The sequence below is a fragment of the Periplaneta americana genome, chromosome 12, assembly GCF_040183065.1.
Source record: "Periplaneta americana isolate PAMFEO1 chromosome 12, P.americana_PAMFEO1_priV1, whole genome shotgun sequence".
NCBI classification, from domain to species: Eukaryota; Metazoa; Arthropoda; class Insecta; order Blattodea; family Blattidae; genus Periplaneta; species Periplaneta americana.
This window is the reverse complement of record NC_091128.1, coordinates 146,357,150-146,374,874: the sequence shown is the minus strand read 5'-3', so window position 1 is coordinate 146,374,874 and position 17,725 is coordinate 146,357,150. Positions and strand designations below refer to the sequence as shown.

Sequence of the window (17,725 nt, the reverse complement as noted above, 5' to 3'; positions counted from 1 at the left end):
TCCGTTCCACTCATCTTTCATCATATGATGACGTAGAATTTCTGCATGGAAATATCATATATACTTCGGTACGTCATAATAATATATATGTATAATATGTTGAAGTACTTCTAATAGGTATTTTATTACTACTGACGCATCAATTTTTTTCATCACAAAAATACATAATTATGGTAAGTTTGCAGCAAGAAAAAAAGTTCATATCAATGTGCAGACACCACTCACTCATTGCTACAATCTCAGATATACGAATCTGCATTAATTGCACAGTGGCAACAAAATGTCCTAATTGTTAAAGACGCCTTTGACAAAAAAGACTTCGAGAAAATATACAGTGATAGTGGCAAATAGACACTGAAAGTGATATAGAACATAAGCTGATTTTTTAAAGAATGGGAACAAGAAAGTTGAAAAGACAAGCACAACATTGAAATTATCGGAATTTAAAACAATAGCTATATTTCAAACATATATTAAAAATATATACAGGTGAACAGTAAGTATGGAATATTGCTAATAACTTCTTTAATTTAATTTCACAAAAGCTATTGGAGATAAACCATACAATATAATACCAGTGTTAGATAAATGTTATTCAGGCATACAGAATGTGACAGTGAACTGTATTTTTTAAAATTGTACCCATATTAAAATTTACATATTCCGAATCTCCATTAAATTTTACATATGAATGTATAGAAATTTTACCCATTCATCCATTTCATGTCTTTTAACTATTTACTAAACTTATTTCTTGGACTTCGAACTTGAGGCAAATAAGCATGTAAAATCATGTTGAGTAGGTCATAAAACTAAACAAAACACTATTACTAACCCAACTTGACAACAGATGCTCAAAATGAGAACCATTCACAGTCAAACAATATCCCAGCTTATGATGAAACAGTCCATTGTCAATAATTGATTAAATGGCGATCTTACTCGTGTTAATTATGTAAGCTTGTGCGGCTTACAGCTGTTTCGGTGCTATTCGACACCATCCTCAGAGCCTACTAGATCTCGGCGTTATCTCAACTTCGCTGCCTGTTGTGTGGGTGCGTTCGTGTGATGAAGAGTTGTGTCAAATAGTGTGTGTGTTCTGAAATTGATCTGTATGTTGAGAATTTGATTGGGGTGTGTTTTAGTGTGTCTATATATTTCATATTGTTCTAGTGTGTTGTGTTTTTTGTTTTTGGGTTGTATGTGTAGGATTTCCATGTCTGTATTTATGTTATTGTATGTGTGGTTAGCATTAGTTATGTGTTCGGCATATGTAGATGTATTGTGTCCTCTGGTTATTGCTTTAATGTGTTCTTTGTATCGAGTTTGGAATGATCTGCCTGTCTGTCCAATGTAGAAACTGTCAACTGTTAATCGATTATTTATATTCAAGTGTTAAAAGTAGTGTACGAAAGATTCAACATGGAGTCCATTGTCATTTGTCTTTCTCACAATTACATGACTGCTCTGTTGCATCTCATATCAACAATAGACTGGGACATTATTTGGCTGTGAATGGTTCTCATTTTGAGCATCTGTTGTAAAGTCTGGTTAGTAGTTTAGTGTTTTGTTTACTTTTATGGCCTACTCAACCTGATTTTACATACTTATTTGTCTCAAGTTTGAAGTCCATAAAACAAGTTTAATAAATAGTTAAAAGACATGAAATGGTTGAATGGGTAAAATTTCTACCCATTCATACGTAAAATTTAATGGAGATTCGGAATATGTAAATTTTAATATAAAGTGCCATTAAAAGAAATAAAGTTTACTGTCACACCCTATATGCTTGAATAACTTTTTTTCTAACAGTGGTATCCTATTGTATGGTTTACTATAAAGCATTTTTTTGTAAAATTAAAATTTAAGAAGTTATTTGCAATATTCCATACATATTGTTCACTCTGTATTGTGGTTGTCCACAACTCGTGAAACATTAAATTCTGCATCATGGAGCTGCTACTTATTACACCGAAAATAAATTCATCCATGTGTTCTTTAAAATGCTAGCTAATGTATTTTATCTTTGTAAAGTATGTTACAGATTCGTCTACTCAGTTTTGAAACTGAGACTTCATTATTACGGATTCTTCGTGTAATAAAAATATATTAATACTGTCGAGGTGCTTTGTTATGAAATAACTTACTAAAATGTATAAAAGATAAATTACCAACACCTACCTATGTGTTATTTCAAACCATATATTGTTAACCATAACTCCAAAATACTGCCTTCAAATAACACTTTCTTCATACAAGGGTGGATTTACATTGCCAACACTGCACTACAGTAAATGACGCACAAAGAAATGAATTACTTCCACTAAAGCTCTCACTCCCAAGGCACCATATTAATGCCATCACAAAAGCCTTGTTGAAGGCATCATCAACTGGATAACAGTCTGTAAGTAAATACTGTCACACGAATATCACGTAATAAGACAACAAAAGAATATGAATGAAAGCAACTGTGCAGAGTTTAATTTATTCTAAATCAGTTTTACACAAATATGACGAGGGCTTCTGCTTTCCTAATTTACTGTTTTTAATTTTTCAAGTATACAATACGAAATAAAGCATTAAAGCTGAAAAAAAATCAATTTCGAAACTTTAACAGAAATAGAATTTAATGATTCTTTTAAATAAAACTGTTGTTTTTTGCCATGCCATTTGTCTATATTACTTTCTGAAGGCAAGACCAGCTTTATTTATATCAAACACTGCTTGCCCATAGTTAAGTTGACGATTGGTGCAGCTCAGATAATAACTCGACTTTACAAGAAAGTTAAATCATGATTTACTGTAATTAATTTTAATAAATTTCACTCATCATAATCCTCTATACAGACCACACGTTCCAAAATAAATTCCATTTTTTTACTGATGTCTTTTCTTAACTAAAATAAAATCTAGAAACTGAAAATGTTGAGAATGACTATTACTATTATTAAAAATTCTTCACATGACCTACATTGCTTCTTGAACATTTCTTAACAATCATTTAACGAACACATTCTTTTCATGAAGTATTTGTCAAATAAAACTACAGTCTGAAGTTTGATACAACCTATTTATACATTCACCTCCAATGATGGGTACTTGACTCTGCGTCATTTATCCAAATCTATTTATACTTAGTGTTTAGAGAAAATGTTATCTAAGAACTTAGATCCTACATGCAATTTTATCCAAAATTAAAATGGGAAACACTGTATTTCTGCAAATTAATGTAGTCTTAATTAGCAGTATTATTTTATTTAACGACATTTTCAAATGCTGAGATTATTCAAAGTTTAAATTCAACATGGATGAGAAATTGTAGACAGATTTTACATGGAGCCCTCTACCAGAGTCATAGTTCTTTTATGTGTCATAGTAAGATACAGGACTCCAGCTTATTTCCCTTTCAGAAGAAGCCATCTCCATCAATCAGATTTGAACCCAGAAACCCTAGTCATCAATCTAAATATTCAAAATGAAGTCCCCCACTTCTGAAATCGATTCTATGATGTCAGAAGTGATTATTTAGAAGGTACACACAAACAGAGCAGGCACATTGTGCCCTATGCATTACATTACAAGAACAGACAATATCTGTTATAACAATTAAAAATGAATATACTGTAAGGAGCTCAAAAGAACAGCCCTAGTAAGAATGTGGAGTAATGACAATTCTACATGCAGGCAACAGCCAGCGTATCGCCATCTTGCTTGTAGAAAATGACATAACGACACACTACTAACTACATTATAGTAACTAACCAACAGAGTGCTGCATTGGAGTTAAATCGCTTGCTTGAACTCAGTCGAATGTCGCACGCTCGAGCGAGATAAGATTGGTCGTGATACACTCATAATAAATAGAAGCACAGTACAAGGTCATCTCACCGACATGTCTTATTTTGTATGGAAGGTGACAGATAAGATACACATATGTTTTGCTCACACGGTAAAAATAAGGCTTTATTTTCTGCGTTTATGACAAACGTCTAATGGAAGGTACCAAAACAGTAACATGAAGTTATAAATAAAATAGTATGAAAAACTTCGATATACAGTTATTATACCACATATATAATATGATAGGTCCATACATAGTGTTCCGCCTATATACTGCGACAATGTAGAAACGTTTTACAAAATATTATTATATAGCAGTAAATTAATAACAATATTAGTACAGAGATAACGTCACAGAAAATATAATAAAACGAACAATCATGCTGCACAACTGTTACAGACGCAAAGATTGATACACTAATTATTAGAGATTATTATTATTATTACTAGAAAACTTGATACATTTCTTGCATTATCGTGATTGTATTCTCCGTTTATAATAATTACATTTACATCCAATAACATCCATCAGATATGGCAAAAACAAAATCACTCCTGTGTGTGTGTGGGGGGGGGGGGGGGGGGAGGGAATTTATCTGCAACATTTATATTATATTTTAAAGCAAGTTCTGTAGTTGTACTATGGAGAGGTTAGTTAAACACTGCAAAGTTTTGAAATGATAAACATCTATGATGTTATTACACAGCTCATCACTGTAACAAGAACGAATGTCTAACGCTTGGCTTATGCCATTCAAGGATTTATCGCTCGTGACAATTTTACCCGTCATGCATGTGCGCTACCTATCGGATTATGCTATGAACCACTTGGCGCTAGAGCGAAAACGTCCGATGGAGACCTCTACTAACCAACGTGAAACATTCGATCAACTTTTAAAATATAAACAAACAGTTTCAACTTAGACACCACACTGACACAGAGCTAGTCTCAAACTAGCTGATATTTTCAGCCACAGTATAATTAAACATGTGCTGACAGTGATGTCATCTGTTTAGTGTCATAAGATTCTAACTCACAACAACTTTTCTTATCTCTGGTCAGTTCTAGGAAGAGCGATGCTCCATTCATCAATACCTCCCTGCACCGCACCTAATTAAAATACATCTCACAGAGACTTACTCGTCAGCTCTCCACAGTACATGCGCTGAAGGCTATCAGGTAAGTTAAATACTACCCAACTGGTAGTCTTTTAATTGATCACTTAACTGTGACGTATCAATTATGCAGTCATATAGCATCAGTAGAAATGGTAATAGCAAGATGATATTTGGCATGATGAGTCTAAGGATTTATCAGGGAATTACCTCACATTTACAGTTGGGACTTTCTTTTATATCGGCTATTTAATGACGCTGTATCAACTCGCGGTTATTTAATATCAATGGAATTGGTGATAAATGAGAGAGTAATTCTGTAGCTATATTAGGCCAAACAAGAGTATTAGTTCTGCTTTCGATTTTTTAGCAACTAAAAAGAATTTATGTTAAGATAATCCATTCACTTCAATAACTTGATAAATTCCGCAGTGCCTGGGAAAAGTGACATAAGTCAGTTTCCACAAACCTTTTTTGTGATAATTTATTGACAACTTACACTGGTTTATGTCGATTTGATTTTTTTCTGTATGAATTATTATAATGGGAGAAATACTTATGTCCCTTTTTCCAAGTGAGCAGATGTTCCATAAGTTGTCAATAAATTATCAAAAAAAGTTTGTGGAAACTGACTTATGTCACTTTTCCCAGGCACTGCAGAATTATAATATAGCTACATGACCACTGACAATGATATGTATTCTAAAAAATGATTTATCAAAGATTACAATGAAACTGCAATGAACAAGCGTTTTAGAAATTATTTCGAATAAAGAGACTTCAGTTTCAAGATGTATCTTCAGCAGCAATGTTGTTGTTGTTGTTGTTTTCTAATGCCAAGCGTTGACAAAGTCATTTGACTTCTTGCACTCCAATGTTTTTCAAAGATATTATCATGGCCAGGCACTGAAGTACAGATTTTGAGGTGTTCTGATCCATTTCTTGGTTTGAGTTGCACAATGGACAGTTAGGGGACTGATATATTCCAATTCTATGCAGGTGTTTGGCCAAACAATCATGGCCTGTTGCCAAACTAAATGCAGCTACAGACGATTTTCGTGGTAAATCGGGAATTAACTGTGGATTATTATGCAGAGAGTTCCATTTTTTCCCTTGAGATTGTGTTATCAAATTTTGTTTGTTGAAGTCTAAGTAGGCTATGTAGATTTAATAAATCTCTTCATAGAGTAATACGTAGATTTAGTAACAGGTCTGTAAGTACCAGTGCTGCCCTTCTTTGCTAAAGCATCCGCATTCTCGTTTCCCAGGATTCCACAATGGGATGGTATCCATTGGAATACAATTCTTTTATTGAGTGATATTAATTGAGAGAGCATTTTAGTTATTATATGTATTCTAAAAAATGACTTATCAAAGATTACAATGAAACTGCAATGAACAAACGTTTTAGAAATTATTTCGAATAAAGAGACTTCAGTTTCAAGATGTATCTTCAGTAGCAATGTAAATCCACCTTTAACTAACTTTTATTAAAATAAATACCAACCACCAAACTTTCATAAGTGTTATGTTAAGCGAAACCAAGTTACTCAATACACTCTATGTTAGGGAGACACATACTAAAGCAGGATATCCAAACCCAGACAGGGCAACAGTAAGTCCTGCCTACCTTAGAGACATTCTAAAGATGGCTGTCCCAGTCAGACGAGGTTTGCGGGAATTCACCATGTGTGTCTGACTTTCCTTCTCATTATTTAAGCAGTTAGCACATCGCTGAGGAGTGCTGGGTTTTCTAAATACAACATCAGGCACAATACTGAGAACAATACTATATTCAAAAGCAAGTTCTACATCCTCTATTAATTCAGTTCCAAATCAAAATCCTTTGCTGTAACACCATTGCTGGTTAAGAACAGGTGCTTAAACTAATTTAAATATTCTATTAAACCTCGTCTGCTTCTTCTTCGCGAATCTATACAGATTTAGCATTTTCAAATGACACCCAATTCGAATAGCCATGAAAAGTAACAAGTCGCAAATATGAATTCAAGAAAGCAGCATTAATTAAACATCTATGTAACAATAGAAAATACAAACAAAAGGAAAATATTTATTGAATTGAAAAGAGACATGAGACTATGAGTAATCCTTCCAGGAGGGAAAGGAAAAGAAAAGGAATGAAAAGAAAAGAAAATGAAAAAAAAAAATGTTTAAACTAGCTTCATTATATTAATAATAATACTGAAATGGAAGTAAAACTCTTGCAGCTTAAAGATAGAAAAATTTTTTATACACACTTAACCTACATTTATCGTATAAAGATAGCTGATCAGAAATATTAATTAAATATCTAAAAGATATTTATGGATGTTCTGCACACGTATACCACAACAACAGGTTATTTTAAATATATATTTAAACAAGAAAGAATGCTGATATCAAACACCTCCTCCCTATGATGCATACCTGTTGAAAGATATTTCTTACAACATAATTATATATAGCCAGCTAATCACAATATCAGAAGTGACTCAAAATATGCAACTAACAGTGAACATATAACACTGCTGAACAAATGTAAGCAAAATGCTAAAAAAAAATATTGTAGCCAGAAACAAGAAGTCACCAATGTAATTTGTACTACCTTCCACTTGTTAAATGTGACGGCATGCTAACGCCACTTAGCAATTTGTAAATTTATATGAGATTGTATGTGTCTAGACGAATGTCTAATTCAAATTTAAATTTGAACATGTGGGAAAAACAGGTGAAGCAGCCAATTCCAAAACCTGCCTTATCTACTTTTATCAATTTTTCAGAAGGAATAAAATATTCCTCTGGAGCAGTTGGGAAATAACTGAAATACAAAGTGAACTGTAAATAATGTCATTAATTTCAGGGGGTTATTCTTTGAGATGTTTCAAACAAAAAATGTTAATACAATTTTGCTCATTTATGCTTTCTTTTCGAGACAAATTGTTTTATATAAAACATTTCATAGAATATTTCGGGAAAGCTATTCACTGAATTCCCAATAAGCTCAGTCAATTTAAGAGAGCAGTGTATTATGATAGTAAACGATTGAAAGAATTTTTAGATTTGTCCTATAAATGCATTGACATTTGATTCGAACAAATGTAACTTTTTATTCTGCAAGAAATTTTACAATGTTCATTTGTTCAGAAGTCCGCCGAGTTAGCTCTGTGGTAGCATGTCTGCCTCCAAATTAGCCGGTCCGGGTTCTAATCACTAGACTGTGCACCAATATGCATGGGTTAATCCCAAATCTCTCCGCAGTGCATATGAAGAGAAGCCATATGTGACTGTTGATAGTGATTCGTCCATCGGACAGGGACGTTAAGCCTGGTGCTATTCAACAGGAGTAGGCTACGTGCCAACACCAGGTTTCCCCTTCTCCTTTCGTCATCATCATCATCACCACTCATTCCATACACTACACTTACACGAACACTTTCACATACACCCACCCTAGAACAAGACATAACACTCCACAGATACACATCATGTACAGCGTGGCCCGCCGAAGTGGTATGCAACTAGAAAAATGGGTCACAGTCCTACCACCTATCCGCAATATGCGGAACCTGAATCACGTAAAGTGAAGTGGGTAGGCATTGGATACATGCATACATACATTTGTTCAGATCAAATTTCTGCACATTTAAAGGACAAAACTAAAATTATTTCAATCATTTATTATCATAATACACTGCTCTCTTAAACTGACTGAGTATATTGGAAATTAAATCAATGGCCTTCCCAAAACACGCTATTTCATATAAAACAATTTTTATCTCGAAAAAGAAACAAAAACAAGCAAAATTGTATTAAACCTTTTTCTTTGAAATATCTCGAAGAATAACTCCCTGAAATTAAGGGAATTACTTACGGTTCACCCTGTATATCATTGTCTTTATTATGGATAAGGCAGGTTTTGGAATTGGGCGCCTCTGGTGTTAATTTTATCCACAGATCTCTTTTTTCAGGTTGTATTCTTCGTACATTACATAAATGTGATTTATATCAGCGAAGCTTTGAAACTGATTTTAATAAAACAGAGAAAAGAGATTATAAAAGACAAAACAGTCTATTAAATTTCATTAGGATTAATATATCACTGTTCAGAAAACAACTTAGATACTTCTCCAACAAAAATTACACAAATTTCTGTAACTTTCAGAGAAGAGATAAGCCTACAACTTACATAAGTTAGAAAACTGAAGTCACAGGAGAATCAAAACAAGTGACAATATGGCAGGTAGAACTAAAAAATGGGAGATCACTGTCTACGAATATGAGAAACCACAATAAGGCGTCAACAAACAATATTTCATTGCATTAAAATTTCAATAACTTCAAATGAAAAATTTCCAGCTTCATGTTTATCTGTTACTGAAATTTTAAAGCATTACTTTAATGTTTATGTATCACAAAGTATTTTCCTGTTCATAAATCTTAACTGGAAAATAGTGTAGACAAGACAATATGGCATCAAGTCATTTGTTTTATAAATACCACCAGTCTAGAAACAAACATCCCATTCACGACTCATGAGTCTTCCTGCAATAAATTATAGTACGCAGATATGCGAAAATACAACACATATAAGCGACTGTCAAAAATAATATGATTAATCTTTTCTCCCCAGAAATGCAAACATTTTTATCTAGGTATGTCTGTAAGAAAAACACGTCACACAACTGCTCACAAAAGAAATTTCACATTCTCCTACATGTCAATGTCAAATATTAAACTTTCAAAACAGAGCCACAGTTTGATATTTCATGAATGACTGGACTAGAAATCACGAAGTTGCTTTACCTAATATAAAAAAGGAACATACAACGCAGTAATCATAATCACTCAATATTCACACTTGAACAAGTTAACATAAACGATAATATTCATAACAAAACATCTGAAACACCTTACAAACATTAATGATGATTCAATCACATTCCAGATGGAGACTTTAGCAGACAATTATAAATCTTCAGGAATCTCTTGGATGATTCAAAATGTCTCTGAGGACACCTAGTTATTTAATTTACAATAAAGATAACTTAGTAAGATACCTGTCACAAATTGTCTTGAATCTCTAAGACTTTCAGTAATTTAGTGCAAGTATATTCAATAACAATCAAATCCTAGCAATTAAAAATAAACATGAAAAATAAAGTGATAAATTACACGAACCAAGGCATAGATAATGAACAGTTGATGAAAACTTGGAGCTAATACCTATGGTGTTCCACTGTTGTCGAACCCTACCCAGCAGCAATATTGAATGAACTAATGTTATGTTTAGTTGATCTCTAAATAAGAGTTAAAAGTTCACAATGAAGAAAACTTAAGCACACAAGAACACAAAAGTCGAAATCATACCATTAAATGCAACCTTTCGCAGTACATTCAGCTAGACGCAACAATGAAGATACATAACTAGAAGCTAGGTAGCCCTAGCTTTTAAGTTTGCATGAAAATTCAGCCATTCACAAGCAGAGTGCAATGTTATAAATCAAGATTTAAATTATTTTTCTAAATTACTGCTTAATTCGTAATGTAATCATATAAAAAAATCCATCAGCTGTGTTAACAATCAAAGTCAGTCTTTTTTCAATCTATTTTTGCATTACCCACGGGTTACCCCATGACTTCTAGCACTGGGCAGTATCATCAGCTATATATGCACTACAATCCGAACAGATGACTAGACTAACAAGGAAGATGACTGATATGTCGAAACTTGGTGATAAAGAGTTATAGAGTGGAGAAGAAAGTGGATCCTGGTCCTTTTGTAACTGGTACTATTCCAGCATTTGTCTGGAGACTTGGGGAATCACGACACATCCAAGTTATGATAATCAGCCCTGGGATCGAACTCCAGATCTTTCGAATAAAAGGCTAGTCAGTAATAATTTATAAAGTAAATAAACTATGTTTGCTTCCTGTTTGTAACCCATTGTTCTCAAAGACAATAGCTGCTTACTTACATCTGCTGGTTCTATTTTATCTATTTATTAACATACTGGCGGTAACCTGTTTTTCAACTCTGGAGTTATGGAACCGGGGACGATAAATGCAGCTGTTTATTTATGATGACTGCAGAGAGAGCCATTCAAAACAAAAGAAGAGGCATGCTGACTTCTGGAGTTCTTCTGATTCATGACAGTGCTGCTGTAGCCCAACAGCTTCTTCAGAAATTTCGATGGGAAGTCAATACATCTGAACTTCCTTACACACATGAATATCTAATTGAACTTTCTGTAAATTCACTAAAAACTTGTTAAAGTGAATTTAAGTATAATGTGAGAAGTTAACATACAAATAATCCAATATGAAAAGAATTAGGATTGCTCTCCAACAAAGAGAAGACGGTAATTATGCAGAACAACTACAGAAGCGATTTTGTTATTTTTGATGGTTTGGTAATGTTTAGTATTGAATTTCGTTTATTAGTACGTGTATATTATGCGTAGGTCAGTTACAGTTGAGGTAGAATAGATTTTTTAAATATAAAGAAGAATTGAACTTGATTTTTTTCTTCGTGTTTAGAAGACTATGTTGTTGAGTGCATAACTTTTAATGTATTGTGATTTGATTGGCTGAAGTGTTGTGTGTTCTTATTGGGTGATGTGTCTTCCGGTATGATTGGATGGTTATGTTTAAATCATAAAGCGTTGTGTGTTGTTATTTGCTGATGATTTTTCTGGTATGATTGGATGGTTGTGGTTAAGTGATAGCTGTATGTTACGAGCTAGAGTTTCTCTAAGTCATTGCCTGTGTGATTGTAGTTTGTCGTAGTTGATGCGTGTATTATTGTCCTCTTGTAGGTGGTCTATCGCTATGAGTTGTATTGGATGTAGAATTTCGTTTTTTGACTGTATAGAGTTGAGAGAGGAGGATATTGTAGACTATTTCGTGAATCACGGTATTATTGATTGCATGATTTGCGAAGTGTGTTGCTATGAGTTGACAGTTTGAACTTCCATTGTGGGAGATTATACCGCAAATTTGCGAAACGGAACAGCTTATTGAGAGGGAGCTGCAGCCCTGTACCCTCCGAATTATTAAGGTAAGGTTCATCATGTTTGACAATGATTGACGAATTTGTGAAATTGATTCAGTCTTGTGTGGATATTTTGGTTAGGTTAGGTTAGTTTAGGTTATTTCTACTTATATTTTTCCTCTTGAAAAAGAGGTGAAAATTAAGGATTTAGATGAAAAAAATTACATTAAGTTCTTGCGGTTTACGTTGTTTTCCTACTTTTGTTTTTAAGTTTTTTTTTAAAAAGGGGGTAAAAATGTAGGGTTTTGGGAAAGAATAAAATTTAAAATCGCTTCTGTAGTTTTTCTGCATAATTACCGAGAAGACAATGGTTAAATTACATATGGCTACTTGGATCATGTTTTGCATCTTCTATGTTCATTGATGAGGTTTGCAAGGTGTAGCTGCTTCACAATGGTGGAAATACCAAGAAAGTGTCACTGACAAGATAGCGATGAATAAAGGTGACCAACTACTGACAGTTAAAACAACATCCACTAGTTAAAAAACGTGTGTTTGTTATATCTGATGTTGTCCATTCAAAGTTGAGAAACAGATTTGGTACTGAAAAAGTTTCTAAGCTTGTGTCTGTACAAATACTCGAATAAGGATATCACAACAGTTATTGAAGAACTGCTTTAAAAGTGTGTAATGTGTTACATAAATAATAATACAAAATATTGTTACTTTACGGTTTGTAAACAATGAAATGATTCTTCATTAGTTCTCTTACGTAGATTATGAATAGTGGATCCTAAACACTTACTTACTTTTATAGGCTTTCCACTTTTCAGCAGTTGCCTTGGATCCTAAACACAAATATTTAAAATCACTTTCAAGCATTTTCTGCTGAAAATATAATAAATTAAAACCAAACAAATCTGATTTAAATAAAAATTCCAATTGAAAAAGAAGTCGGTTATTATTTTTTTAATTGTATTTTTTACACCTGGTTCAAAAGACAGGAATGTCAACATAATGGAACTTTAAAAAGGGAATCGAAATACAAGATAGAACTACCATTATAGTTTTGGTACATTCTCCACAGTTAATGGAACTTACAAAAAACCAAGTAGCACTGAAAAACCCAATTGCAATAAGTAAATCAGTGTCCGAACTCCACGACACATTGGCGACATCATTTATACAGGGTGTATAGAAACAATATCGACAATGCTTAGTATGTTGGGCAGGACAGTAAACTGATCATTTTTCAAGAGGGAACTCGTGTCTGGAAATTCATGGTTTGGGCACTGTGAGTCGTCGTAGTTTGAGAACGGTTCGGATAGGGTGATGGGTGTGCATTCCACATTTCGTTAAGAAACCCAACAAGACCATCACACTGTACAGTAAATTACAAAAGGTGTTCAAAATGCTGACCTCCTATTTGATTGCAGAGTGTACATCGCCGGTGCAGAGAATGACGCACATGGTCAAATAAGTGTGCCTTTGTACTCAGTCGCAGAGTGAATTTATGTGATAAGGTCCTCCTCTCATGATACAGTAGTAGCATACACCATAGTCTTCACAGTACCCCACAGGAAACAGTCAAGAGGTGTAAGATTAGGTGACCGTGGTGGCCATGGCACAGGTCCCCCTTTACCAATGTAGTGCATCTGCAGGGAAGTTAAGACGCAGTTCATCGATCCACCTTATGCTGATGACTAATGAGTTGCATAACTATGTAGTTAGGACACCAAAAACAATCCAGTGAATCTTCGACGCCCCACAACACCCAAATCATGAATTTCCAGACATAGGTTCCCTCTTAAAATGATCAGTTTACCATCCCGCCCAACATACTAAGTGTTGTCAATGTTGTTTCTATACACCCTGTATATGACTCCTTCCCATAAGTTATTTTTGCACTAGTATCAATTGCGAATTAACACAATTACTTATTTCTATGTAATATATGTTTTGAATTCTAAAAGGTTCTTTCTTATATTTCTGTTTATATCAGATTATTATGATTAAGTCCGCATTATGAATGTAGCTTTACAGCCACAGAATTTGAACTCGTAACTCATACTAAAAGATTAACTAAACTACCATGAGTTCATTCAATCTTCTGTCCAGCTGTACATCACTGTCTGCTTGTCAGGATCTAGCAGCGACAGAGCAACAATGTATATAAAACTCGTGATATTATTTATAAATGTTAAGGAATATAAAAAGGAATCAAAATCGAAGACATAACACTGATCCAGAACAAGTAATTTACATGTACACCTATTACAAACTTAAAACTTTTTTTTCAAATATTTGTGATCTATATTAGAGTACATCGTACAATATTCTAGAAATAGACAAATTAACATGTAATGGAAGAATAATAAAATAGTATTACGAAGTAATATTTCTTAGGGAGTAGTACAAAGAGCTGAAACATTCAATAAAAAAAAAACATTCCTGGAGCAGACACATTGTAAAATCAATGAATGAGTACAAAAGACAAGTAACTGAAATAAATGAAGCTATTTCAGCAGTGCCAGTGACTGAAGAAAAAATTGCATGCAAAATAAAGACAGATACTACCAAGAAAAGTCATGGAAACACAAAAGTGCAAAGAAAAAGAAAATACATAGAGAAATAAACAATATATGTACTGAATAATTTCGAGGGAAAAATTGTTCCGGGGCCAGGTATCGAACCCGGGACCTTTTGGTTTTTTAACGTACCAACGCTCTACCAACTGAGCTACCTGGGAACTCTACCAGACACCGATCCAATTTTTCCTTCTATATCCACAGACCTCAAAGTGGGCTGACAACCATCAAGCAACCAACTTTACAGGGAGTTATACCTGAAAGCTTGATTTGCATAATACACGTCACTGTTCGTTAACAGAAAACCACAATCTAAGTCACACAGAGTTAGTGTGCACTCAATGTTGGTTGCTTGACGGTTGTCAGCCCACTTTGAGGTCTGTGGATATAGAGGGAAAAATTGGATCGTTGTCTGGTAGAGTTCCCGGGTAGCTCAGTTGGTAGAGCGTTGGTACGTTAAAAAACCAAAAGGTCCCAGGTTCGATACCTGGCCCCGGAACAATTTTTCCCTCAAAATTATTCAAATCAACTTTACAGGGAGTTATACCTGAAAGCTTGATTTGCAGTATATGTACTGAAAGATCATGGTTAAACAGATAATTACTTGTTGGTGTAATAATTTTGAAGACATGGTGAACACAGAAGAAAATTAAATTTCAAAAGACAATGAAACTTACTGTGATCATTTACATGGATACATGTCGACTCCACAGTGAAAATTCCTACTGAGTAAATGCCAATATAATGAAAAGATAGCTGCACTATTGTATCTGAATAAATTGTTCATAAACAGAGAGGGAAGTACGGGAGAGGAGAAAATACATATACAGTGTGAAGTGTATGCATTACATTACGGTACATTAATTTAACATGTTAATAAGTTAGAATTAAACATTCAAATTAATTTACATATTTGCTTCATAGTAAGTCCAACTGAAATAAAAATGCAATATGAGGAAGACAGAGACATGAAGAAGCTAAATGTCTAAAATCAACAAGTATTAAACAGATTTGGAAAGAAAGAGAAGTGGATTAGTGTCATAAAATAAGGTATACAAAGCAAAATCTACAAATAATGTCAGCAAAAAGTTTGCAATGGTGATAATTACCTTTGAAGACAATATAAAATATTACAGCATATTCAATATTAATCCAATACTAATTATGGTCAAGCAATGACTGAAGAATATTTAATGGAAATATACAGCTTTTAAGCAATGTGGATGCTTCTAAACATGCAATTTACAAATAAGTTATAGTACCCACTAAAACGTGTATTCAAGTTTTAAAAACAATAAAAAATATATATTTCAAATAATTCCACGTAGAATAAGATTTTTTATTTTTTCCTGAGTAAATGTGCATATAATATTATATATACATATATATTGTTTTAAAAATATGATAGGTAGAGAGCAGTATAATTTGAAAATTACTTCAAATTGGACGTTTTTACTACATGAGGAATGTCAACAGCAAAGTTTCATACTGAACTGTGCAAATTTCTGGAATAATAAGGAGGAAGGGAAATTCTGCCTTATTTAACCTATACAATTTTAGTTATGTTAATAAAACGTATAAAAGAACAAAGTTTCTTCAAATAATTAAGCATTTTTGTCAGAAACAATCAAGATCAAATATTATGTACAAAATTAAAAATAAGCAATTTTAATCTCAGAACATACGTCAGTTCCCTTAAAAGTTCGCACTTCAATAACAATAGTTTCCTCCTGATAACATACCTACAAAACTCGAATGGAAGTTTTATAAACAGTCATATACATCATCCAGAATTGTTCAAGATATACAGAAAATTACTTAATTTTCAACACCTAAATAATAGAGATGAATGATAACTTACTGGGAGTGCTGTCATGGTAACCATACAGGGCCATATAGGGAACAGAAAATTTTGCCCATACAGAGACATGCAGTCTATAGGTGCCTAAATTTGTACGCTGAAATCTGTACTGATATTAAATCATCTCTTCCTGTTCCTAATATATATATTCTTTGATGTTCATAAACATAAATGATTCACCTTGAGAGCACTGGAATCCAGAACCACATAAATGAAAGAATTGTTGAAAAAGATCAAAGTTCTGCACATACACTCTCCATTATTCATGAAGACAAGTGTGCATACACTGATAGAGCTTCATGGGGTATTCTTTAAATAGAGATTGTTTTACAATTAAAAGGTAAACCGAACCAATTTCTTTACTGCTTTCTTAACATAAAAACATTAATTAAATGACGATCTGAGGGATAGAGAAAAATAAGGAATGGAGGGGCAAGCATCTATATAGTCTTATCGAGTCTGGGAATCACTAAACTTTCATTAAAATCACCTGTGACACTTTAAAAATATGTCGGGGGGGGAGGTTAATTTAACACATTTTCGACACTTTTGTTTTATCGAATCATTTTTAAATAAGCAGTTTACATTGTTTATATGGCAGTATTATTTTAAAAAATCATAATCAATTTTATATCAATTTTACCCTCTGCCTAAGAATTTAAAATTAACAACCATTATTTTTCGAAAGTTTTCAAGTAAATACTGTATTAATTATATTGCTACCAATTTTATCAGGAGGAAATATGGCGAACTATTTAAAGAACAATCCACAGTTCATAATCTTTCATGGAAAGGGATCAAAATATAACACAGAATACTTAACAATTTTTCATCAGCTGACTATGATGTATTAAAATGAACAAAATTCGTTTAATACTTCGAAAAAAAAATCTATACATAGAGAGGCAGGTAGGCAGACAGACAGATAAAGAGGTGGGCAGGTGGACTAGTGGTGGGTGGGCAGGCAGACAGCTAAGCAAGCAGACGGATGGGTGTAATTAATGCATATGAAATATAATACTTTTAATAAAATCAAAAAACTATGGTAATATAGCCCAAGTAAAATCAGATAACTATCTTCGTTAATTTTTATACGATAAATGAAATTATATTCCTCCAAGAGAAATTATATGTAAAATTATTTCTACTTTATGTTGCGATTTTAGTAATAGTTCTCTTCATCCGTTATTTAACAATGTTTCATAACTATTAAGTTATTCTAACATTGATTAAATTGATGATAGTGAGATGAACACAAATTCATTTAACAGAAAATTTGCTTTTCAGTAGTATTAAATGCTCTCTGTTGCATTATTCACTGACAATTAG

The 17,725-nt window shown here is 33.2% G+C and overlaps 1 protein-coding gene across 14 annotated transcripts in view; it reads right to left on the bottom strand.

The window, feature by feature from the left end:
* hppy (MAP4K3-like protein hppy) overlaps nt 1-17,725 on the bottom strand; it is a 136,067-nt gene that overhangs the window by 86,191 nt on the left and 32,151 nt on the right. For 7 of the 14 annotated variants that reach the window (XM_069842162.1, XM_069842163.1, XM_069842168.1 and 4 more), the window contains exon 12: nt 6,587-6,733. The exons of 5 other annotated variants lie outside the window; for them this stretch is intronic. In XM_069842162.1, coding sequence (XP_069698263.1) covers nt 6,587-6,733 — 147 coding nt within the window. The remainder of the gene's footprint in view (nt 1-6,586; nt 6,734-17,725) is intronic. 2 more of the 14 variants (XM_069842164.1, XM_069842167.1) reach the window with 1 other exon arrangement.